Source organism: Cibotium barometz, chromosome 19, assembly GCF_041138505.1.
Source record: "Cibotium barometz isolate CiBa-2024 chromosome 19, ASM4113850v1, whole genome shotgun sequence".
Lineage (NCBI taxonomy): Eukaryota > Viridiplantae > Streptophyta > Polypodiopsida > Cyatheales > Cibotiaceae > Cibotium > Cibotium barometz.
This window is the reverse complement of record NC_141064.1, coordinates 37,241,591-37,268,189: the sequence shown is the minus strand read 5'-3', so window position 1 is coordinate 37,268,189 and position 26,599 is coordinate 37,241,591. Positions and strand designations below refer to the sequence as shown.

At 45.8% G+C, this 26,599-nt stretch overlaps 1 protein-coding gene across 7 annotated transcripts in view; it reads left to right on the top strand.

The window, feature by feature from the left end:
* The first annotated feature begins 574 nt into the window (after positions 1 to 574).
* The window catches only part of LOC147628538 (phosphoserine phosphatase, chloroplastic-like), a 39,657-nt gene continuing 13,632 nt past the window's right edge, over positions 575 to 26,599 (top strand). For 3 of the 7 annotated variants that reach the window (XM_086814190.1, XM_086814191.1, XM_086814189.1), the window contains exons 1-4: positions 580 to 999; positions 21,092 to 21,224; positions 21,350 to 21,457; positions 21,594 to 21,687. In XM_086814190.1, the coding sequence (XP_086670316.1) occupies positions 786 to 999; positions 21,092 to 21,224; positions 21,350 to 21,457; positions 21,594 to 21,687 (549 nt within the window). In that variant the 5' untranslated portion in view covers positions 580 to 785. Of the gene's footprint in view, positions 1,000 to 21,091; positions 21,225 to 21,349; positions 21,458 to 21,593; positions 21,688 to 26,599 lie in introns of all 7 variants that reach the window. The other 4 variants (XM_086814194.1, XM_086814188.1, XM_086814193.1 and 1 more) reach the window with 3 other exon arrangements.

Genomic DNA, 26,599 nt, shown 5'->3' with positions numbered 1-26,599 from the left:
GCTGAAAATCTTGTACACCAAGGCGTCATCATCAATTTGAATTTTGCATCTTGTTGATGGGGAATAATGTGTTTTGCCAACAGCTGTGCAATGTGCAAAATGCTTTTCAACTCACTGATGGGGGAGATTTCCATTGGCTTGCATGTCAACACGTACCAAAATGTGTTGGTGTTCATCAATCAATAAACTAAACATCAATTGTAATTTCTCTTTCGACCTTATGTTAGGACACATTTTTTTAGATTGACAATTGTAAATTGTCCTTGCGTTTTTTTTGAAGTACATATATATATCTCCTCACATACGCCTTGTAAACTCTCTTGTATTCCTCTCGCGCACACCTCTGTCTACCTTGCAAAGTAATGTAAAACCTACAGGATTCCCTATGAAATGTCTATTTCCTAATCTCCCTTCCCCATTCTCTTCATTCTAATCCTTTTTAAAAATTCTATGAATTCTTTACCCTTTTTGCTAGTTGACTTACATATATTTTTAAGTTTCCATTTTAAATTGTGACAAATAAAAAGAAACTCATGGGTGGCCTTTCCCTTAAGAGGAAATGATGAGAAAGGAAGGTAAAGCCGCGCCTTCAAAGTTGAGGGACGTTCATCACCCACTACCCACTACGAGGTGATCGTCCAACACCCAAAGGCGGCTTGCGTTGCCATACAGCCACGAGAAATACTCAGTCACCACTGGCTTGTTTTCTCTCTCGTGAGTTGGATGCTCTGATTTTCAGCCTTTTAGGTTTCAGGCTCTCTTTGCAGTGCTAAGTTCCCCCCCCCATGGAAGCTCTGCTCTGTAGAAGTGCCGCCACTGCTGTTGTGGGCTCCCTCTCAAAACCCTTTCTTCAAACAGCCTTCCCCAAAGCTTGCTCATTTTCGGAAGTGCAGCAGCACTTTTGGGCAACCCCCCCTCGCCTCCGCCTGGCCATGCACGCCTCCAACACCATCACTTCCTCTCTCACCACTCACCTCCCTTGCCCTTCCCCATCCAAAGGTATGGTCTTACTTGCATTTCTGTTTTTTTGCGTATGGTCATAGTAATATACCATAGTTATAATTACTTACATCGATCAGGTTATAGTAATGCATCATAGTTTTGAAGTAGTTAGATCATAATGAGTTCATAGTAATGCAGCGTATTTTGAGTAATCAGATTCAATGTATACAGAAATGCACGGCCACTGCATGATAAGAGGCTTTGCAGACTTGCCCCACATTTTTCAGACAGGCGGGTGCCATTGCCTGTCCATCAGCCCCAGTCCCCACGCTTTGTCAGAATTTCAGACGAAAAGTGACGGGTGGGTATAGTCTGCCTAGCTTTTAGTCGGCAATTTCCAAGCTTATACTATGGAAGGACTAGAAAGCTATGGTTCTTAAGCGAGACTAGCTAGAAAATGGAGATGCCTTAACATCATCAAAGAGTCTCACCAGGATAGGTGCAAATGTGGTACGATCACGAGTAAATGAGTCCATTCAGAGTTTTTCGTGGTCTCTGGCTTTACCATCCGTGAGCCCTTTTATGGCTTTGGTTACTGATTGGGTGGTGAAGATGGTGGTGGAGGTAGGGGTGAGTACTGTGTGAGGGATCGGGAGGTTGCTTGGGGATATTTAGAAGTGTGTTTGTGTAGGCTTTCGGAATGATAGGATAAGTGAGAGGGCATGCTGTTTTCTTTCTAGAAAGTGCAGCCAAAAGTCCTTGGAATTACTACTGTACAAGACATTTAGCATGTCTCGTTTGTTTTTCAAAAAATTGCTTCTTCTTGACTTTGTGTTATGGTCCCATGGGTTGTACCGGCTGGCATGCTTACTTGAGGCTAGGTTTATGCCCAGGGCGGCCTAGTGCAGGCATGCGTAGGGTATAAATGACTTAGGGGCACTTATGGATGTGGGATGGTGTGCAAACCTATAAATATTAAGAAGTGTTCTTTTATGCTATTGCTGGATCCCCGGGTCTATGTAAGTGAGTTGAGGGCTCATAAGTGACTATCCCTTGAGAAGGTGATCATGAACCAAGGGACGCCTTGACCTTGGTCTTTGCCTATGGGACGCCGTAGTTGGGTGTTGGGCATTGGTCGGGGTGGTGTCGGGGATCCCCGGGCTTGTAAGTGAGTTGAGGGCTTATAAGTGACTATCCCTCAGAGGGCAATTGTGACCCAAAGGAGGCCTTGACCTTGGTCTAAGCTGTCATTTTAAAGGGGTGGGCTGTGGTTGTATGGGACGCCTTAGTCGGGTGTTGGTGGACATGGTGTAAGCTGTCACTTTAATGGGTGAGCTGCCAACAGCCAGATCATGTGTCTTGTTCTTGTGTGTGTTTGCATGTAGGGATGCTTGGGAAATCAAGTGATAGTATCACTTTGACAAGATCTCAATACTCCAAGTTTGCTTGACAAGCTTGGGGATGCGCCTAAGTGTAACTACACATGCTACGTGTGAACGTAGCTGGTGTAACTACACTTGGGGATGCGCGTAAGTGTAACTACACCAGCTACGTGTGAATGTCCTTCAGCACCGTCTCGTGAACAATATGCACGCCACACTTAATATGGAAAAGCACACATAACAACTGAATGATACATCATTGCACAAGATAATCTGCAAAAGAGACAAGAACTGCATAGTACACCACCATTGGGGCTGTGAATGGGCCGACCCCCTTCAATACTGAAGTATATTATTGAAGTATTTAAATTTGTAAAAGTTTCCAAGGGCTTGCCAAACAGATAATTAAATGCAATACAAGTACGAAGACAAGTTACCCAAATAGAAGTGTGTTGGAGTAGTTTGTCAATGCCGGATTCATTGAATGAGTCTAAATGGCCTAGCCACCACTTTCATACACCTGGAGGGAAGTGAATGTGAAATTGTCATTCCGAGACCATGCACAAACAGACGCTCTCGTATTGGAGCTTGGCTCACACCCTTGCAGAGAGCATGGCTCAAGCCTCCCTTGTACGAGTACACGAACATGTATCGGTACGTGAACATGTATGAGTCCCCGAATAGGTACTGGTACGCGGTGTCAATAGCAGGTACTCAAACATGTACACTTGGTGCTTGTTCATAGCACATACATCTAGTATTGTAAATGTAGGATGATATTCAGTAGGTAGTTGCAGGTACAATAGGGTTTTGAGTATGTACTTGGCAATAGAATAGGGGTTTTAGTATGTACTTGTAGGTACAATTAGGGTTTTAGCAAGTACAACAGGTACACAATCACGTACAACAAGTGCAGTAGGTGGCTACAACATATACATCAATTACATAGTCGGGTACAATAGGCGGCTACATCAAGTAAAGCAAGTACACAATTAGCTTGTCAGGTACAACAAGTAGAGTCAGGTATTTTTGGTATAACAAAAGTACACAAATAGTCGACTTGCACATAGGGGTAGAGAAAAGATGCGCCAGCTTCCAATGTGTGTGAGAGAGAGAGAGAGAGAGAGAGTAGTTGTGGGAGAGGTTGGTGGAAGGGGTGGGAAAGGGGTCCATGACTCCATTGTCTATAGGACACGTGGCATCCCACGAATGGGTTTTAATGCGATAAGCGGGTGCCCAAGGCTTGGACAAGCCATACCTTGGTCCTTGGGCCCCAGGTACTGTCCAATGGCCGGTGCCCAACTTAAAAGAATGTGAACTGCTATGGTTATAAAGTCTTAGAGAAATAAACAAAGGTTTAAATGAATACTTACCACATGTTCACATGCCACAAATCATGTTGGAATACAGGGCATTCGCACGGTTTTCATGGGTGGGCGTCCCTACCCGTGAATTAGACACATCAAAGTAGGCAATCACACGAAAACAAGTCATGCGAATTTCGAAAACAGTTTCAAGTTGGCAGACATGCGTGCATATGCATATTATGCAATGAATATATCTCCTATTCTTGGAACCTATAAATAGTAGGTCTTCCGGAGCATGGAACTAGCACAGTGGGAAGCCTAAACTGGGATCCCTGATAGAGGGTTCCATGTCCTGGACACACTATGAGTGACACGAGTCCTGGCCTCTCGTAGGTGACGTGAGTCCTGGCCTTAGTACAGGTGACACGAAGCTCCTAGGCCTCTCGTACCTTGGTTCAAAATAGAGAAAGACCACTTGGGCGGTCAAATGGTGATGCCCCCCCCTGGCTTCTGAACAATTACCTCAACAAAAAAGCCTCCCAATACGCGTGAAGAAGTTGTGGGTAATCTTTGAAGTAGTCTACATCAACCCATTTTGCGTCGATAGGCAAATAGTTCTTGAACTTCACAAGGTATTGTTTGGAAAGCTTATCGGTAGGTAGCTTAGTCTCCTTGTGAAACACAATCTCCTTAATTTGAAGAACTTTCTCTAGCTCATCAAGCTCTGGCGGCTCTTCTGTGACAAGCTCTTTTGGCTTTGGCTCCACATACTTCGCAATAGACTCACATGAAAGGCATTGTGAATTCTCCAATGACAGGCAATGCAAGCCAGAAAGCAACCTCATTGATCTGCTTGATCACCTTAAAAGGTTCGTAGTCCTTGGTAGAGAGCTTAGGGCATGCTCCCTCCTTTCCTGGCCTCGTACGGAGTCTTGCTTTCTCAAATTTTAGCAATACCTAATCATTCTCTTTGATGTCTACCTCTTGTTGGTAGCCCTCTTATGCTTATCCTATGAACAAGTGAAACCGATCCCGTCAAGTGGGAATAGACTCCGTTGGACACCCACACGCGTAATAGCACAACTTAAATATCACAATTTGAATGGACAACTTAATAACAACTGAAAACTGAAATGAAATGAAATTTTGATCAATGGACACCAGCACTGGGGCCAGAACGGACCGACCCCCCCCTCAATATATGATATATTATTGGGAGTATTTAAAAGATACAATGCTCCATGGGTTCAATGAACCAGATGATGTCCATGTACCACTAAAATGAATACAGTTACCAAACAAGAGGCTCGAAGTAGACGTTCGAAGGAGAGCAAACCACTTGAGTAGTTTAGTCTCTACGGTCCAGTGCCTTCACTGGAATCCGTAGAGAGCGCCCCACTGGTGTTCTAGGACCACGCACAAACAGGCGCTCCCGTACTAATGCCTGGCTCTCCCGATCTCAGCACCCATGGACCGTGGTTCTCCAAAAGCTTGGACTACCCAGCACCGAACGGGTGTCAGCAGAGCAGAGAGTATCCCTTATCAGATTTTCATCGAAGTCCTTTGCTTAAATCTCAATCCACTTACCTGTAGCTCGCTAGTGGAAGACAAATACCCGAGGTGCCTAAGTGCAGCTGCTAAAGATGGACACAAGGGCGCAGTAGCCTACTGGCAAGAGGGAAGAGTGCGCAGCCGCCTACAGAGTGGAGAGGAGGCCTGGGCGCAGCCGCCTGTGGAGGGGAGCGCAGCCGCTTGTGGAGGGGAGCGCAGCCGCTTGCTGTGGAGAGGGCGCAGCCACCTGTGGAGTGGGCGCAGACCACCAGCGTGCATCTGTCTAAGAGCAGGCGTAGGAAAACTGTGCGCAGCCCAGCAGTACGGTCGACCAGTCATGTAGCGTTGGAGAGGAAAAGCGGAGAGATAATCCTGATTCGCCTGTGCGCAACTGAATATATGCAAGAGGAGGTTTACTCCTAAGCGATGGAAGAGGGTGCATGATAAGCAGCTGGCCCGCCCCCACAGTTGCATGGAGGTTGCCAGTTCCAAAGTCTCAAGGTGAGGGGGGTGGGTAGGTGGCCATGCACCCACCTCCACACATAAGATTAAGTGAGGGGTTTTCCTCCCCACCTTGACCCATACGTGGGTGCCCATAATGGGTGCCCACCCTACCAAGGACATCATGAAATATTTGGAAGGGTGCCCACTCTTTAATGAATGTGAACTTGCAACCTTATAAAAACAAAGGTGAAAAAGAATGCTATAAAATAAACAAGTGCAATACACTTACCACCTGTTCACACGCAACAAAACTCGTCAGAAGACGGAGCAAACTTCACGACTCACTGGCAGGCGACAAAAAAAATAAATCTCGGTCTTCCTATGGAGTGACAGTCCCATAGGTAAGACACAGATCCAGGCACGAGCCTCCCTATGGAGTGACGATCCCATAGGCAAGACACGGCACAAATACTGGCTCTTCCATGGCGTGACAATCCCATGGATAGAACACAGTCCAGGTCATACACGGGTGGCACCAGTCTGGCTCCCGTCCATACGACACCATCCTGCTAACACACGGGTGGCACCAGTCTGGCTCCCGTCCATGTTATGCAAAAATACTGGCCCCTTCACATGAGACACCGGCCTGGCCTCAAGTGAACGAGACAAATCTGGAGATGGACCAAATGGTCGGCCAATTGGTGACAACAAGCAATGGCTGTCCGGACTTATGCAAAGGCAACATTAGGATCTTTGACATACTCTTCAACTACAAATATCTCATCTTTAGTGCATAGGATGGGTGGCAATCATAGTTGCCAAGAAATGCGTTTCTTCCATGAAAGATCTTGGGGAAACGTTTCACGTTTGAAACTCGCGTTTCTGTGAAGGCTTTTTTAAAACTCTTTTGTTTAAATGTTGGTGGGTTTCTTGAAGTATTAAGGTTTTAGTTCTTTTTAAAAAAAAAAAGTGATGGGTTTTTCATCTATGAATCATGATTCATGAACATGTGTTTTTGTCGTACGAAGATGTGTTTGAATGTTCATGTCATGATTTGTTATAGAGAATGACTTGTGTTACAACTGATGTGTAGTTGTGATTTATTCAGTTCAAGGTTGAAGATGGTCATGACTTCATCTACAACTCATCTGATGTGTTAATTTGACATCTTGTGTAATGTGCATCAATATTTAGATGACTACCATGAGTTTATAACTTGCACTTTTTTATTAGGTGAATTTGGGCATGTTCTTGGATTTATCTACGCATATATATATATATTTAGAGTCTATGTATAGAGATATATGTTTATCTTTGAGTTTTTTACAAAACCTCTCAGACGACGTTTCATGCATGGACCAAAACCTCTCGAAACCTTTCGAACTCCCCGTTTCGAAACTCCACGGCTACCATGGTGGCAATATCACCTTGCCATAAACAATCTCAAACGGGGCCTTTCTCATAGAGGCATGCATTGTGTTGTTATATGCAAACTCTACCAATGGTAGATACTTCTCCCAAGTTATTTTCTGATCTCAACATAGCATTTGAAGAGATCCAACACAGCTGAATTTGCAACCTCACTTTGCCCATCCGTTTGGAGGTGAAAAGCCAATGAGAAGTGCAACTTAGTGTCCATATTGTCAAATAGAGCTCCTTGTATTCATGGGATCTCTATCTCCCACAATGAACTTAGCCATACCATGGTGTTTGAACACTTGTGCCACAAATATCTTGACCATATGCTTAGGCTTAACGGTCTTCCTGACCGGCAAGAAGTGTGCCTGCTTGCTAAACCTATAAAAAATGGTTCAAATAACATCATTGCCTTGCAGAGTACGAGACAAATACATGATAAAGTCCATTGTAATACTTTCCCGTGGTTGCGTGGGAATAGGCAACGGCTAAAGCAAACCTGGAGCCCTTTGCCTGTCAAACTTGACCTTTTGGCATGTGATACATGCACGTACATATGCCTCAATGTCCTTGCGCATACTTGGTCAAAAGAAATAGCGCTCAATCATGCGTGTAGTGGGTATGATACCTCTATGTCCTGCATACGGAGGAGCTTGATACTCATCAATGATCTTTTGCCTCATGTTTGACGCAACACATATGTAGTTATCCTTCATGAGATACCCCTCTTTGATCACATAAGAGGCATGTGCATGTCCAGCCACTATATCAGTCCATATATGCCCAAAACCAACATCTGTATGGTAGTCCCCAAGTGAGGGAAATGACACTGTAGCTACATATGGCTTTCTGGGACAATGCATTTGCCAACACATTCTTTTTTCCTGGAGTGTGCATGAAACATAGACAAGAAGTTTGCTATCCTTATATGCTTCTCAAAAAGCTTTGTTTTCGTTAAGAAGTACCTTAAGCTTTGATGATTTGTCTTGATCATAAAATCAGTCCCAAGAAGGTAGTGTTTCCAAATAGTCAAGGCATGAATTACAGCCAACAACTCTCTCATAGATGCCTAAAGAAAGCTCTGCATCATGCAAACCACGGCTTTCATAAGCTACATCATGTCTTTCTTGATTTAGGACAGCCCCAATGCAACTTCCGGATGCATCACACTCCACACAGAAAGGTTTCTGCAAGTTTGGGATGACTAACACAAGCCTACTCATAATGGCATCCTTGAGGCGAAAGAAAGCCTCTTTCTCGTCAACTGTCCATTTGAAGAAAGAAAGTCTGGGATGACTAACACAAGCCCACTCATAATGGCATCCTTGAGGTGAAAGAAAGCCTCTCTCAGCAACTCTCGCAATGCAACTTCTGGATGCATCACACTCCACACAGAAAGGTTTCTGCAAGTCTGGGATGACTAACACAAGTCCACTCATAATGGCATCCTTGAGGCAAAAGAAAGCCTCTTTCTCATCAACTGCCCATTTGAAGACTAGCTTCTTCTTAGCGAGCTCATGCAATGGCAAAGTAATCCATGCAAAAGCAATGCATCTACAAAACAATCTTTGTATGCATCTAAAATTTTCAGCCTATCACTTGTAAGAGTGTCTACCTGTACATCATCATTTTTAACATTTTCAAGTACAAAAACCAAGTACATAGAAATACTCTTTTTCATTGCTTTATTAATTTGAACATGAGATACAACGAGGATGGAGGCTAGCATCAATAACATGCATGCGGCCCTTATGCATAAACATAAGCATTTTGCTTTTATACACCTTGCGTGGCATTTTGCGGTGATGCCATGGCTGTTGGTCATGTCCACTCCCGGCTAGTTCAAGTGTGAACCCAGCTTACTCACGGGCACTTTTTCCCTGTGAGACTGGACATAGGTTTTTTCCCCGTGTGAACACACTTATGTGTGTTGGGCACTTTGCCCTAGGCCTTTTAGTACTCACTTGTACTTTCATTTCATATCATTATTGAGTACATCTTTTCCAGCACTCTCACGTTTCTCTGTGCTTGAGGTTGTGTGTGTGTGTGTGTGTGTGTGTGCAGGTTAGCTACCCAACATTGGTATCAGAGCCTGGGTACGGTTAGGGTTAGGGTTACACCCTGTTGCTCCCAAACATTAGGGTTAGGGTTTGCCCCTTGCTGCAGCCTATTGCACACTTTAGACACCACACACTCTCTCTCTTATTATTATTAAAAAAAAAACAGTCGTGTTCTTCTCTCCCTTGCTATTCCCGACGTGTACTGCCCGGTTGCTCACGACTTGCTGTTGTCTGCTGTGTGCCGCTGCCCTGCTGCTGCCTCTGCCGTCGCTCTCATAGCTGCCACTGTCGTGAGCCGTAGCTGCCTTCAGGTCTGTTGTAGTTCGCCGCCTGTCAGGTCCGCATCGCCGTCGACAGTACAGCAGCCGCCTGCGCCCAGATCTCACGGATTTGTGCCGCTTGCCCGCCGTCGTCGCCATCGCCGCCTGCTGTAGCCCGTACACTACACCGACCATTTCGCCTAGCTGGCGCCGCCCTGTACTGCCGCTTCAGATCTGCACGCTCTTGCCTTAGATCTGTCAGATCTGATTGCCCCTGCCTAAGATCTACCTGCACGATTGTAGCTGCCCACAATTTCAAGTCAAAAATTTGTAATTTTGAGCTGAAATTGCACAAATTGCTTGTTGAAATTTGGGGCTTTTCACCATTGAGCTTGCAATTGCAACATTGGCATTGATTTCAGCAGATTTGGTGCATAATTGCACAGAAGTTTGGAGATTTTGCAGAAATTGGCACTATTTGCAGGCAATTTTGGGTATTGCAGGCACATTTGGTTGGCATTGGGGCATTTCCCCCAAATTTTTGGGTATTGCAGGTACATTTGGTTGGCATTGGAGCATTTCCCCTGAATTTTTGGGTATTACAGGCACATTTGGTTGGCATTGGGGCATTTCCCCTAATTTTTGGGCATTGCAGCACTTGGTACGAGTGACAATCGCATTAGCAGATTTACAGGTGCAGATCCGGTTCAGATGTGGTCTAATTGATTGTCTTAAAATTAGGGCTTTTCTACATTGAGCCCATTTTTGGAGCATTCGACCAATTTACATTTGATCTGCCAGGATTTGAGCACTTGCAGCTCTTACAGGTGTCAGCTGATTGTGTTTTTCACGGCACATGTATACATTTGTGGTTTGCTGCAGTATATGTATGCCATTGTGGACACTTTGACAGATTTGCATCATCGTGCAGTACACTTGCAGATTTGGGACATGCATATGTATTTCTCCTAGTGAAGGAGCTCCCTTTCAGTCCATCGTATGGTTTTGTTGCACATTGCATACTCGTGGTGACTTGTGACAGATTTGTTGTCCTATCATGGCCAACAGTAATAATGACCTCTTTGGAATGCTATCTCAAGAGTACGGGTGGTGGGCTCTGATGTCGTAGCAGAGGAACTGTTGTGGGCAGTGGATTCCGATGTGGATGTATGTACCACAAAGAAATCTGTGAGGTGTCCTGTTGGAGCCGGGGCTGTCTCTCAAAATGCTGCTACATCCTTGTGTCGTTTGAGCTCCATCAAGTACATGCCCAAGTACCTTTGATCCTCAAACTGTATCACTCGTGTGAGTGGTCCGAATCCCTCTCGGAAGAGGGAGTGGAATCTCTCCCGTATCTCATAGTAAGCCGGGCAACCGAGCATATAATGGGCCTCATCCTCTACTGCTCTTGTGATGGATACTGTGCATGTCCTCTCCTCATGTGGGATATCCTTAGCTCTACCAGTCTCTACTCTGAGAGGCGGTGGGAGGATACCTTGAGCTGGCCGATCGTGATACGCATGGCATGTGACATGTGTATCTATATGTATCTCGGGATCTCAAAGAATCCATCCTCGGAGAGTCTCAAGAAGTGATCTCTGTAGAACTCACACTTCTTACCAATCTCTCTGATGGAGACACCCATGTCTGGTGTATGTGTAGCCCGAGTAGATCTAACGGAATGATCCGATTGATCTTTTGACGTGAGAGATCAAGGTATGGGAAATCCCAGCTATACTGAAACGGGGGGAGACGGTCCATTTGTATGCCATGTGCATGAAACCACTCGACTACCTCAGAGTACCATGCATGTGTCGGTAATGGTGGTGGCCGTGTCGTTGAGGAGGAGGGCAGTCCAGCTCGTCTCAATCGCTCCCTCTCCCTCTCGCCGTATAATTGCATAGAGGACTCTAGTGCTAGTCGTGGGAGGCGATCTCTGTCAAGCGTGTGTACATGCTGAATATAAGTGACAGTCTGAAAAAGGGCATCTGTAACCAGTGGGGCCACCCCAACTCTGCATGTAGAATGTCATGTGGTACAGATGGCTTACTCCTGATCATGCGTGACAACATCATCACCTATAGCCTCTCTATGCTCCTCCAGTGATCCTTCCCTAGGCCTGGCCTCCAAAGGGTTGCACCATACATAGCCGCTGGTCGTACTAGAGTATCAAAGAGCCAGGGCTTAGTGCGAGGTTCTTGGAAATGTGCCTAGAAACACTGTCTCTCCATACGGGCGGGGTTCTTGGAAATGTGCCTGGAAACACCGTCTCTCCATATGGGCGGGGAGGCATGCCCCCTCGCAAGTAGGTCAGTGGCAGCTATGGTCATGCAAAACAAAGGGCCTATAAAAGTGACTCCCAGATACACATACTTCTGCACAATCTCCACTAGGGCATCTCTGTATATGAAAGAAAATCATGAGGCGACTACATAAGATGTGTTGAAGACCACAACCTTGGTTTTGCCCAAATTGACCGTAAGGTCCCTCCCCCTGCAAAATCTGTCCAATGCATTTAAGTGTTTCTGTAAACCCTCGGCTGAATCTGAGATCAACACAATGTCGTCAGCATATAGCAATATGGGCACTATTGTGTGAGCCAATGGTGAACCTCTACCTCCCAAACTATCCACAAATACTGCGATCTCGTCAATGTATAGGCCAATGAGTGTAGGTGAGAGTGGGCAGCCCTGCCTAACCCCAATAGTGCTACATGTATCTCCCAAGGTCCCACCGGGTGCATGTACTCGGCCGAGTACTGCCTCATATAGTGCCATCACACCCCATATCATGTCATGTGAGAATTGGAGCTCCTTCAAGCATCCTATCAGACGAGATCAAGGGACGGAGTCAAAGGCTTTGCGGAAATCCACAAAGCAGCAATACACATGTCTCTTTGAGGACCTCGCCTCCTCTATGTGTGATATGCAGCGGAAGTCTTTGTATTGGAAGATCTTGTCACACAAATGCTCATACCGTCTTCTGTATCCTGAGTTTCGTGAGTTTAGCAATCCACTTTAATACTTCAAACTTTAAAGAGATATGAGAGAGAGATATGAGAACTGTACACCAGATTGGGTCCTGAATTACCCACTGAAGGGCCCTATCCCGATAACGAGATAGTATTTGCTTTATTTCTTTAGAGAGAATGACTGTGGACTGTAGATAAGCCAAACGCAAGATCTCGGAGGATTGGAAGCCTGGCTGAACTGTACATAGCTGTAGAAACACCTCGATGAATTGATCTCGAGCCTATGCATTCTTCCCAAGGGCATGAGGAAGGGCTGCACACCTGAGGCTGAGAAAAGGAGATGGTGGACTGTTCTAAGCTATGTTAGAATGCTGTAAATGCTTATGAATGCTTGGTACCTTCACTAGAGGGATGGGGCAGATGTAGATGATGCACTGAAGGCTGGATACTGATGTAAACTGATGATTCAGGGCTGAGAACTGCTGTAGACTGAAACGTAGACCTGTAGATGATGCTGGACTCTTGCTTAGCATCAAGTACCACGGATGGCATGGAATGCATAGAAGGTAAGATCTAAACTGCATTGTTGGTAGCTGGAGGAGCGGGGGATACTGCGGCAATTGTGGCAGAAGGCTCTTTGGAGGCTTGCTCCGCTTGTCTTTTTGGACAATCCTTCTTACCATGCCCAATGGTATGACAGAAAAAACATCTGTTTTCTGACTGATACTGTCTTTGCTCCTCTGGAGGAAGATAGTCTCCAGTGATGCCTGCTTGAGCCTTTTCCTCCGGGGTCTTCTTAGGCTTGGATTCCTTACCCAGTCTGTGAGCCTAGCTAATGGAAAATGAGCATTAAACTGATGAATAAATTGATTAACTGATGAATGATCACACTTACCATCATACTTACTGAAGTTTGGTTGACTGCGAATGATGGTGGTTGATGCTGCTGCGGACTGCTGGCTGGTGACACCTATGACTGGGGAGACTGAGGAGAGCTGCTGATACCTCAAGTGTATGGCCTCCTTTTCCCGTTGGTGCTCGAGTAACATACGTTCTTGATCAAGCTCACGTTGGTGTTCCCGAGCGGCGAGTTCAGCCTGACACCGGTCTTCGTCGATCCTGCGTTGGGCTTCCTCATAGTCTTGTCTTTCTGCTTTTTCTCTTTTCCTTCGGGCCTCATCCTCTCTCCTTTGTTGTTCCATCTGAAAGAAGAGGGAGATGTAGTCGGGTGCTGTTGGAGGTGTAGAAGGACGTGCTGCTGCTGCCTCCAAGAGTTGGAGACGCTCCATGAGTAGCTGGTTCTGAGCTCTAAGAAGAGCTATGGTGTCTGCTGTAGGCGGAAGAACATAGTCTCCTTCGGGGGAGACGTCTTCCGGCTGATGAGTACTCTCTTCTGTAGACATGATGCTGAAGTTGGTGGTCGTGCTGCCGGAACGCAATCTAACCATCCAAGGATGCCCCCACGCTAGGATACGGTGTGTGTGGACAATTTGGCTCTGATACCAATGTGATATGCAGCGGAAGTCTTTGTATTGGAAGATCCTGTCACACAAATGCTCACACCGTCTTCTGTATCCTGAGTTTCGTGAGTTTAGCAATCCACTTTAATACTTCAAACTTTAAAGAGATATGAGAACTGTACACCAGATTGGGTCCCGAATTACCCACTGAAGGGCCCCCTATCCCGATAACGAGATAGTATTTGCTTTATTTCTTTAGAGAGAATGACTGTGGATTGTAGAGAAGCCAAATGCAAGATCTCGGAGGATCGGAAGCCTGGCTGAACTCTACACGACTGTAGAACCACCTCGATGAACTGATCTTGAGCCTATGTACTCTTCCCAAGGGCATGAGGAAGGGCTGCACACCTGAGGCTGAGAAAAGGAGATGGTGGACTGTTCTAAGCTATGTTAGAATGCTGTAAATGCTTGTGAATGCTTCATGTGACACTATGATAGCCCGTAAAGTAAAGATATGGTCCAGCATGGAGAAGTTTCTCTTGAAGCTTGCTTGGCCTGATGCTCTGTTTCCCATCCTCTCTACCAGAGAGCTCATCATGTCCTCTAGTACTGCCCCATGGATTTTGGCCATTGTGTGATCAATCATGATAGTCCTGTAGTTACCTGGGTCCGTGGGATCTCCTACTTTGTGGATGGGGACAATGGTGTTGGTAGTCCAGGAGGGTGGGAAGCCTTCACAGAGTGCTCTGTTAAAAAGACTGGCAAGAATGGGAGCCAATACGTGGTGCCCTTGGGCAGAATGTTCCGCGTGTAGATCCTCGTGATCTTTTGCTCTCCCATTATGCAGCTTTTTGAGAGAGAGAGAGAGAGAAAGAAAGATTTTATTAACATCTTCCAAAAGACCGAACTCGGCCTATGAGACAAATCGTGTTGGAGGAGAATGACTCAAACACAAGAGCCTTAGCCAAGGAAGTGCAGAGGAGATAGAGAAGAGTGAGAGTGAGAGAGAGAGAGAACTCACACAATGCTCAAGAATATCTTGAATGTCTTATTGAGGCTCAAGGGAGACCTCGTATTTATAGTAATACAAGGGTATGGGCGGGCGCCCAACTTATGGGGTGCCCGGCGGACCAAATACAAAGAATGCCGTTACAAGGCCCAAATGGGGGCCAAATGTACAAGTAAATATATGGCCGCGAAGCTCTCGAAAAGAGCTACGCGATGATCAAGGTCCGGAGGCGAAACTGGGACTTTATTCCCAACAACCTCCCACTTAAAGGGCCAGTGAAGCTCCTCTAAGCTATGTAACTCCCACTCGCTGTAGACACATATCAAGCTGTGCTTTTGGCAAACTTTTGGTGAGAGCATCTGCAGGGTTCTCATGAGTGCCAATCTTGACCAAACTGACCAAACCATCATCTAGCACTTGTCTGATGAAGTGGAACCGTACATCAATGTGTTTGGTACGAGCATGAAACATGGCATTCTTAGCCAGGTATATGGCACTCTGGCTATCACAACCAAGGACCGGAGCCCTCTCTGGCAATCCAAACTCCGTGACAAGGCGTGCTAACCAAATGGCCTCCTTAGAAGCCTCTGTGACGGAGATGTACTCGGCCTCAGTAGTAGAAAGTGCTACTATCCTCTGGAGTCTAGAGCACCAAGAAACAGCACCACCTGCAAGAGTATAGATGTACCCACTAGTAGACTTGCGGGTATCAGAATCACCTGCCATGTCTGAATCACAATAACCCTGCACCTCAAGTGGACCTGTACCATACATAAGGCATTTCTTCTGTGTCCCCTTCAAGTACCTCAAAATAGACTTTATAGCATCCCAATGTGCTTTGCCAGGGTTGGACATAAAACGACTGACTACTCCCACTGAATGAGCAATGTCTGGCCGTGTAGCAACCATAGCATACATAAGAGATCCACAAGCAGAAGCATAAGGGATCCCACGCATAGTACTGGCTGCATCATCATCTTTTGGGCAATCATCCTTGGATAGTTTAACATAGGGCTGCAATGGAGCACCCAAAGGCTTAGAATCAGCCATGTTAAATCTATCAAGGACTTTCTGGATATACTTCTCCTGTGAGAGGAAAAGCAACTTCTGTGCTCTGTCCCGTCTAATCCGAAGACCCAAAATATGTTCAGCTGAACCCAAGTCCTTCATAGCAAAAGCTGACTTCAGCTGGTCCTTAAGAGCTTCCAAAATGCTCTTATTCTTCCCTGCAAGAAGCATGTCATCAACATACAGCACAAGTATCACTGGGCTGCCATCTGCATCAGTTTTAGTATACAAGCAATGATCTGCATGGCTACGATTAAACTTTTGGTTAAGCATGAAAGCATCAAACTTTTTGTACCACTGCCTCGGGGCTTGTTTCAGCCCATAGAGACTACGCTTCAGCTTACAAACCAGATGTTCTTTGCCAGGAATGACAAAGCCTTCAGGCTGCTTCATATACAGCTCTTCATCTAAATCACCATGTAAGAAAGCTGTCTTTACATCCATCTGATACAGTTCTAAATCCAAAACAGCAGTGAGAGCAAACAAAACACGAAGGGTGGTCATTTTGACCACAGGAGAGAAGACCTCCTGAAAATCAATCCCTTCCTTCTGAGCATAGCCCTTAGCAACAAGGCGGGCTTTATACTTAGGCTGGCCGTCAACTGTCTTGACTTTGTACACCCACTTGTTAGGAATAGCCTTCCTTCCTTTGGGCAACTCAACCAAGTCCCAAGTGTCATTTGCATGTAGAGACTTAATCTCCTCCTGCATAGCATGCTCCCACTTGTTTCGGAGTTCACAAGACTTAGCCTCTTTGAAAGTAAGAGGCTCACCCTCATCTGTAAGCAAAACATGTTGCAAAGAGGGATCAAAACGCTGAGGTTCCCTCCGAAAGCGAGTAGACCTCCGTACCCAATGATCATTGGCTGGTTGGGGGTCAATATCGGGAGGAATCATAATTTCAGCATCAAAAGGCTGCGGGTTTTCACGAACAGCCTGATTTTCAGCATATAGGGGTTGCTGCCCTACACCTCCAGGAGCATGAAGCGGCTGTCCAACCTCTTCTGGCTCAAATATCACGGACTCATTATCTTCAGCCCTTTGTGAAGCATCCTGGGGCTCATTTTCAGCATCAATGGGTGGCTGCCCTTGCTGAAATTTGACCTTTTTCTGATCACCATGAGAGGCACAAACATTACGGAGCAGCTTTGCCTCATAAAATACAACATCCCGGCTGCGAACCACTTTGTTGGTTGATGGCAACCACACACGGTAGCCCATCTCACCTTCATCACCGTAGCCAACGAAGGTGCCCTTCTCGGACTTAGCATCAAGCTTGTTCCGGTCTTCCTTGCGGATATGCACATATGCATCACAACCAAAGATGCGTAAGTGGGCATATGAGGACGGTTTGCCAGACCAAACCTCCTCAGGGATTCCACCTTTCAAAGCTGTGTGTGGAGATCGATTGCAAACATGAACTGCAGTTTTCAAGGCTTCTCCCCAAAAATCCTGAGAGAGATTAGCTGTGGACAGCATGCATCGAATTCTTTCACACAGTGTACGATTATACCTTTCAGCCACACCATTTGAAGAGGGACTATAGGGGGGTGTAAGTTCCCTCTTAATGCCATTATCATCACAAAATTTCTGAAATTTAGTACTAACAAACTCACCCCCATTGTCAGTGCGTAAGCATTTAATCTTCACTCCAGTTTGAGTATGAACAAATGCATAAAACTTTTGAAAAGCAGCAAAAGCATCATCCTTAGATTTCAACAAAGTGATCCATACTTTTCGTGAGTGATCATCCACAAAAGACACAAAGTACTTTGAACCACCTTTAGATTTAATGGGCATGCTGCATATGTCAGAGTGGACCAAGTCCAACTTTTCAGCCTTGCGAGAGGCACGAGAGGAGTAAGAACTCCTATTCTGTTTCCCATACAAGCAATCATTACAAAAATCAAGCTTGCTTCCTTTTGCATCAAATTTGTTCAAAGAGGACAAAATGGAGAGACCCTTTTGGCTCATGTGGCCAAGTCTCTTATGCCAAAGCTCCATGTGGGAGCGTACCTCTGCAAAAGCAATAAACTTACCAGACAAAGCCTGACCATGAAGGCTATATAATGTTCCTTTCTTGCATCCTTTTGAAATCAGCCTTGTGCCTTTGGTCAATTTCCATGTGCCATTTCCAAATATGGCCGTGTATCCCAAGGCATCAAGCTGGCCCACAGACAGGAGACTGGTTTTCAAACCAGGCACATACCTCACATTTGGCAGCACAAACTCACTACCATCCTGCAAAGTCAAATTCACGGTGCCCATACCTTCAATATTGCAAGCATGATCATTCCCCAAGAACACCTTTCCTCGGGAGCCTGCAGTGAAAGTTGCAAAACACTCCTTGATAGGAGTTACATGAAAAGAGGCACCCGTGTCAATAATCCAAGTCTGTGAAAGCACATCAGATTCATACATCAAGGCATGAATAACATCTGGTTCTGTGACATGCAAGTTATGAACATCAAGTGCATTAGCAGAAAAAACACATAGCACATCATCTGAGTCAGACAGTTCCTCTATGACAACACCAGAGGCCACATTGGCCTTGCTCTTGTCCTTTTCGAACTCTTCTGCTTTGCTGGAATTACTCTCTTTTTCCTTCTTTTTGTCATTTGAATGACTGGATTTCTTCTTCCGGTCTTGCTCCATCTTGTAAAATTTGCAATCTGGCTTCTTGTGGCCTTTACGACCACACTGGTAGCATGTAACATCAGACTGCTGGCCCTTGCTCTTGCTTCTACCCTTTGAATTGGTAGTAGTATTTCCCCGCTTGGTCGTCCTCCCTCGTGAGACATTTGCAGAACCGCTAGTCTCTGAGGTCTTCCTCCGGATATCTTCATTGAGAATAGCACCCCTGACTCCATCAAAAGTTAGGTTGGGATTTGTCCCAAGTGACACCACAAGTGTTTCCCAAGAGTCAGGCAAAGTAGTGAGCAAAAAGATAGCTTTCAACTTATCATCAAAAGCAGGCAATCCAGAATCCTGCATCTGATTAAGCACCCCTGTGAAAGTAGTAATATGCTCTACTGCATTCTTAGAATCATCAAGTTGCATATTCATGAGTTTCCTGATGAGATGTACCTGGTTCACTGGCGTGGTGATCTCATAGGTGCTTCTCAGCTTCTCCCAGACGGCATAGGCTGTTGTCAGCCCTTTGAGGTCTACAAGAACCTCATCAGCAACAGCCATCTGGAGATAGGCAACGGCCTTTCTGTTCAGGATTCCCCATTCATCATCTGTCATAGCAGCGGGTTTGAACTGCTCAAGTGCAGTATCACATTCCCGCAGATAGAGGATATTCTGAATCCTCACCTTCCAAAGATCAAACCCAGTGCCTGCAAACTTCTTAATCTCTAGTAGACCCTTAAGATCACTTGTAGACGCCATGACTTATCAAACTGACACTTCAGAAAGTAAGTAATAGCAAGATGTTATGTACCAGATATGGGTTGACTGTAGGATGCTCGTAGATTGATGAAACAACTTCAAGTGAAGGTGACGGCGGAAGAGAATCACCGGATGTCGATGTAAACTCGCCGAGGGGCAGAAAGTTGCTGTCTTTGGTGTTGCTCGAAGATCCTGTCTGCTGGAGGCAGAGACGGCTGCTGCTAGTGGCCGTGGGACTGCTGGCTGCAGCCCGGACTGTTTGCTGGTGGCCTTGGGGCTGCTGGCTGCAGCGTTGGCTGCTGCTGGTGGTCGTGGGGCTGCTGGCTGCAGCCCTAGCTGCTGCTGGTAGTCGTGGGGCTGCTGGCTGCAGCCCTAGCTGCTGCTGATGGCAGCCGTACAGCAGGCAGAGAACAAGACCACAGAAACGCTGCTGTTTACAGCAGCGCAGCACCAAAAACGCAGCACAGAAACGCAGCAATGGAGAGCAAAAAAAAACGCAGCACAAGGGGCAGCAAGGGATAGAAGAAACGCAGCACAAGGGGGCAGCAGAGGGAGAGAAAAAAAAAAAAAAAAAAAACGCAGCACTCTAGAAAGAAAAACGCACCATCTTGATGATAAAAAGGGAGGTGTTTGACGCGAAAAACGCAGACGATCCCGTAGTCAAGTGGTGGAAGACACCTCTAACTCCATAGCTTCTGCATACAGCTTCCCTCCATAGCTCTGATACCAGTTGTTGGAGGAGAATGACTCAAACACAAGAGCCTTAGCCAAGGAAGTGCAGAGGAGATAGAGAAGAGTGAGAGTGAGAGAGAGAGAGAACTCACACAATGCTCAAGAATATCTTGAATGTCTTATTGAGGCTCAAGGGAGACCTCGTATTTATAGTAATACAAGGGTATGGGCGGGCGCCCAACTTATGGGGTGCCCGGCGGACCAAATACAAAGAATGCCGTTACAAGGCCCAAATGGGGGCCAAATGTACAAGTAAATATATGGCCGCGAAGCTCTCGAAAAGAGCTACGCGATGATCAAGGTCCGGAGGCGAAACTGGGACTTTATTCCCAACAAATCGGAGTACCTGTATGGGGTATCCTCTGTCATCCCAACAAAATGAAAAAGTACTGAACAAAAAAAAAACTGAATCTGGGTGTGCAGAGGATGGAGCTCTACTACTAGGAGAAATGCAAAGCTATATGCATGGAGTATACAATCATGATATGCACCCTAGCTAGCTCCATCCTGTACCATACTGGGGGTATAAAATGGTATACATCAGTGAAGGGGGTGTCCACAGCTCCCTGAAGAACATGCCTGGGTGTGCTCTGAAGCGAGCCAGTCGCTCCGCACCCTCTCTGTGAAATTGAGCTCTGATCTCTGTCATCTCTCTCTGGTATAGTCGTGGTGTCCGAAAGCCAGGTGTCCTCTGTCTCCTGCGGGCTCTAAGTGTCTCTGCTCTCTGGAGAGTAATTCCCTGCCATGTAGGGGCTGGGAGGGGGATGGATCTCTGAAAAAATGCAGTAATCTGTGTCTGTCGCCCCTCCTCTGAAGCTGTCTGAGCCTGTAATAATGTCTCTCTGTGTCGCTGTATGTCTAGAATGTATCTCCCCAGTATGCGCTGGTCTGCTGCCTCAAAGATCTGGCGTAGGGAACGTGGCTCTCTGAATAGAATGGGAGAGAGAGAGAGAGAGAGAGAGAGAGAGAGAGAGAGAGAGAGAGAGAGAGAGAGGATGCGGGGGTGGGGGGGGGGGGTGGGGGGTAAGTTGTACTATTCAAGCAGATGAGAAATTTGGCAGGGCTTTTATGATGACACATACTTGTGTGGTTGCAGCGATCATTGGAATTTGGCAAAGTGCTGAGGCTGTATGTTTCGATGTTGATAGCACGGTTTGCATGGATGAGGGCATTGATGCCCTTGGGGAATTTTGTGGCGCAGGTGAAGCTGTAGCTGCTTGGACTTCCAGGTTTTCCATCTTACACCATGCCTTTTGATGTGTATCTGTAGATTTGCCCTTGTGACAAAGTGGTGCTCTTGCGCACATGCCTTGAAGATGTTCCTTATAGAGGTTATTTTTTGAACCCAAGGCAGGGCCATGGGTGGCCGTGTTCCCTTTGAAGAGGCACTTGCTGCCAGACTATCTTTGTTTAAGCCTTCTTTAAAGGACGTGGATAAGTTTTTGGCCAATACTCCGCCAAAGTAAGTATCCAAACCTTTTGGGACTGGTTTGTTCTACTTTGTTTTCTTTCTTATGCTTTCTAGCCTGCTTAAAGCACTGGCTTAAAAATGGTGGCTGTGAGCTACAAGTGTTTTTTCTGATAAAAAGTTCGTGAAGGATTACGCCTGGAATTGAAGAGCTTATCAGAAAGCTTCAATCAAAAGGCAGAGTTGTTTACCTTATATCTGGGGGCTTCCGTCAAATGATAGCTGTAAGTGATTTCATCTTGAGCCTCAGATCTAGTTTGCATGACTATTCTTACATTGTGTTTTCTTGCATCTGAGCACGCAAAAGCGCGCACACAGGTGTGCATGCCCCCACACAAGAGATATATAGAGAGTAAGCCTAAATCCAATTGACTAGCATTCTAATGTGCAATCAGCATTTTTTGTATCACAGATAGTTGTTTATCATCCTAGGGTTTTCATTAATCTTTTGCTTGTGCCTAAGTGCACCCCGAAGTGGATTGTAATGATTGTGAGGTACCGGTTTTCGGTCCCATATGCCTTCAAGGCATCCCGTGGACGTTAATACGACTTTCTTTCTTTCTTTCTTTCTGGGACCAAAAAGAAATACATTAGTCCATGAAAAAACTGATCCATGGTAAACTGAAAACTGAAAAAGAAACTAGCTACCTATGCTACAAACTATAAGTAGCCATGCGGCTAATACAGAAATCATTCCTTATCCGATAAGGATAGTACCGTCCTCCATAATAGAGCTCAAAGCTGTGATGATGTCTCCATCCTGTGGTGAGGCCTCTCTATGACATTGGAGTATGTCCAAAATCTGTAGCTGACGAGTGGAAGGTTGGTATCCTTGGGGATGGGGGTGTTCGGCTATCGCTATCTCTCTCTTGTGACTCCACAGGTGCGTGGTGCCAAAGGGTCCTGTGGTCTAGTATGTAGTCGGTGGCCTGTGTGATCCCTTTGTCCTTGCGGATCCCAAGTGACACCCTATGTTTTAGGCCGGTGTAACCTGATGAAGAAGTCTGTAATGCTGTCTTGAGAAGCATCTTGCTGGCTCTTTGGGATCCTTAGTGCATAAGGGGCCAAATCCATCTCAAAAAAGAATGGAGTCTACAAAGAGCACTTTCTGCGAGTCGAGTTTCCAAGGATGGATTCATTGTGAGCCATGGATACCTTCATAGGCACATGTTACATGCCATGTGAATTTCCATTAGACAGCTGAGAGTATCATCCCACCGTCTAAATAGGCACATGTTACATGCCATGTGAATTTCCATTATACAGCTGAGAGTATCATCCCACCGTCTACAGATTGAGTTTGGTAGAGCAGAGGATGTTCCGCTAGAGGCACACGTATGCAAGGCATGCAAAACTGGGGAGGTGGAGACAGAGAAGCACTATATGTTCAGATGCCCACACTGTAGTGGAGACAACCAGGTACGGCTCGTGTGAAGCCCTGTCAAATCAAGATGGATGAGATGGTTGATTTCTTGCGGGGAGAGGTCAAAAAGCAGGGAGTCAAGGCTGTACGGGAAGGGGGGGAGCGATCCATGTGAAGGCCAAGTTTCTCAAACCAACTGACCATTGGTGAGTACCAAGGCTTGCTGCACCCTCTTGTGTGTAAGCCACATAGAGGGTTTGAGGGTGAAGCGTCGAAGGTGGTCTCCACCCAACATATGTACATGATGTACATAGGTGGTAGTTTGAAAAAGTGCATCTATGAACCACGGAGGATGCTCCAAACTCAGCTAAAATGATCTCATGTGGCACTGATGGCTTACTCCCGACCATAAGTCAAAGATCATCACCTGATGTCATGTGAGGGAAAAAGAGACCAAAGGACCAAATATATGAGAGATCAGCGCAAATCACACAGCATGCAATGGGGATGTATATATAAATGATAAAATCCAGTACAGGAGCTCTATGTGAGACTCGGAAGGAGCAGAGAGGACTGCTGTCCCAAAAAAACCGATAACAGTGCCGAAGTAAGCCTGATGTAAGCGCCGATATATGCCTGATGTAAGGCTGATGTAAACGTTGAAGTACTCCTTTTGAAGAAACGCTGAGGTGAGCCTGATGGTGTGCTGAAGTAAACGCAGAAGTATACCTGATGGTGAAGACGCTGAGATCAGCCGTGATGTAGGCGATGACAAACGCAGAACACGAGGCTTACTGACTAGGTTTGAGCCAGGTATTACTTCAATTGGATGCTCAACATTGCGGACAGGAGGTTATCCTTTTGATAGTTCATTTGGAAACACATCTTTAAATTATTGTAACAATTGCTTTAAGGATTCATTAACCTTTTTATTGTTAACATGATTTGATTTAAAATAAGTCATGTAAACGCTATGCTCACTCAAACCACTTATGTTTTCACATGCGAAAAAAGAAATGACATCATCAAGACTCATGTAGCACAAAAAGATGTTTATACTTCATTAGCTTGTACAAGGCGATTGAGTTCCATAGAGCATATAAGAGGTGAGGAGGGTACATCATGTTCACCTTGCATGCGCACTTTCTTACTATCTACTTCAAACTCAAAAGAGTTACAGAAACGCTGTACACAGCCCTGATGTAGGCGATGACAAACGCTGAACTCAGTTCTGATGTAGGCGACTAGTCCAACAGAAGAGAAAGGCAGGTTGCACCTGTCGTAGGCGGCCTGCACCAGCAGCAGAGAAGGCAGGTTGCGTGCTGATGGTGACCCAGATGTAGGCGACCAGTAGAGGAGGTGCTTATACTTGTGTACTGAATAAAGATGCGCTTCATATATATATATAGGAAGGGTGGGTGCTGGTCGCTGAGCAGAGGTTGTCGGCCAGCAGATAAAGGTAAAGTGATATGACCAAAATTCAAATAACCCTTTTTGGTTGGGTAAAATACCCTTTTGGGTATATTTTTACACTCCCCCTCTGAGACTAAAAAGGGATCATGAGAGAAGATGAGGGGAAAAAAAACTTTGGTTGTCGAAGATGAGGACCATGTGATTTGAGACCGGAGTAGAGGCTTCTGAGTTTGGGAGGTCCTGGAATTATGCCACAATGCAAGAGGTTTTCACATGCATGACAAACTGGCAAAACACTGAAGGCTTTGCGTTCCGACAATGGTGGAGAGTATATGTCCAAACAGTTTCAGGACTTTTGTGATGCTAAAGGCATCAAGAGGGAGCTCTCTGCTCCTTATGATCCTCCACAAAACGGGACAGCAGAGAGGATGAACAGGACCATTCAGGAGAAGGTCCGTTCTATGTTGTCACATGCTGAGTTACCTCATGGTTTTTGGGCTGAAGCTGTTATAACAGCCGTTCATCTTATAAACAGGTCACCTAACACGAGGCTTGGTGGTGCCAGAGGAAGTATGGATAGGGAAGCCTCCGTCCTACAAGCACTTGAGAGTGTTTGGTTGCGTTGCGTACGTGCACATACGCAGGGAAATACGCACCAAACTCGATCCTAAGTCTCACAAATGCATATTCCTAGGATATGGTGACAGAGGTGAAATGGGGTATAGACTTTGGGATCCAGTGAATAGAAAGATTATACGCAGCAATGATGTCATTTTTGATGAAACATGCATGTATAAGGAGCCTGCAAGGTAACAGGAGCTTGGCAGAGTCATCTTTGATGATGATGGACATCATGGACAACAACCAAGGGCTGTAAATCAGCCATTACAACAACAAAACCAGTCCTTAAATGGTGCTGAAAATGGTCCAAATGAATAGCCAGAGATGGCAGAAGATATCCCTATGGATATCCCACAGTTAGAGGAGATACCGGGCATGATCTTTCAACCTTATGGCATGGAACAGGAGCCACCAGTAGGTGATATGCAGGCTGGACAGCAACCTGCAAATGATGATCATTGGGTACGGAGGTCCACAAGACCCTCCAGACCCCCTGACAGGTTTGTTCCAGGGGTTGACTACTTGATGCTCACTGACTGTGGGGAGCCCTCTTGTTATAAGGAGGCTTTACAGAGGGTAGACAAGGCTCTTTGGGAGCGTGCTATGAAGTCAGAGATGGATTCTCTGCACAAAAATGGAACATGGGAGTTGGTGCATTTGCCTACAGGCAAGAAGGTTTTGCCATGCAAGTGGGTTTACAGGCTCAAAGTTGCACCTGATGCAAAGCCAAGATACAAAGCCAGGTTAGTGGCTAAGGGCTTCAAGCAGGATTATGGTGTGGACTTTCATGAGATCTTCTCTCTTGTGGTCAAAATGACCACACTTAGAGCTGTATTAGCTTTGGTTGCTCATGATGATCTGGATTTGATTCAGATGGATGTGAAGACTGCTTTTCTTCACGGTGATCTCCATGAGGAGATATATATGCAACAGCCAGAGGGTTATGCAGTGAATGGAAAGGACAAGCTTGTATGCAAGCTGAAAAAGAGTCTTTATGGACTCAAACAGGCACCAAGGGAATGGTATCATAAATTTGAGACATTCATGAAATCCCAGGATTTCAGGAGGAGTGACATAGATCACTGCTTATACACCAAGAAAGCTTTGGATGGCAGTCTATTGATCCTCATCTTGTATGTTGATGATATGTTGATTGCCGGGAAATCTCGTAAAGAGATAGATGCCTTGAAGAAGAGTCTGCATCAGACCTTTGATATGAAGGATTTGGGTGATGCAAATCACATTTTGGGTATGCGGATACTTCGGGACAGAAATCAGCATGTGTTGTATTTGTCTCAGAAGGAATACATTGGCAAAGTTTTGCAGAGGTTCAATATGGAGGGGGGGAAGAAGACTAGTACTCCTTTGCCTCCATATGTGAAACTCAGTGCTATGGACAGCCCACAGTCGGATAGTGACAGGGCTGATATGGCCAAGATTCCGTATGCTTCAGCTTGTGGCAGTCTCATGTATGCCATGGTTGCTACCAGGCCGGACATTGCATTTGCAGTGGGAGTGGTTATTAGATACATGGCCAATCCTGGCAAGAAGCATTGGGAAGCAGTGAAAGGTGTCATGAGATACCTGAAGAGCACACAGGATATGTGCATCTACTTTGGCAAACAGGATGCATTAGTGCATGTTTACATGGATTCGGATTATGCCGGTCATCCAGATAACCGGAAGTCTACTACCGGTTATGTGTTTACATTCACAGGAGGTGCTGTGTCATGGATACC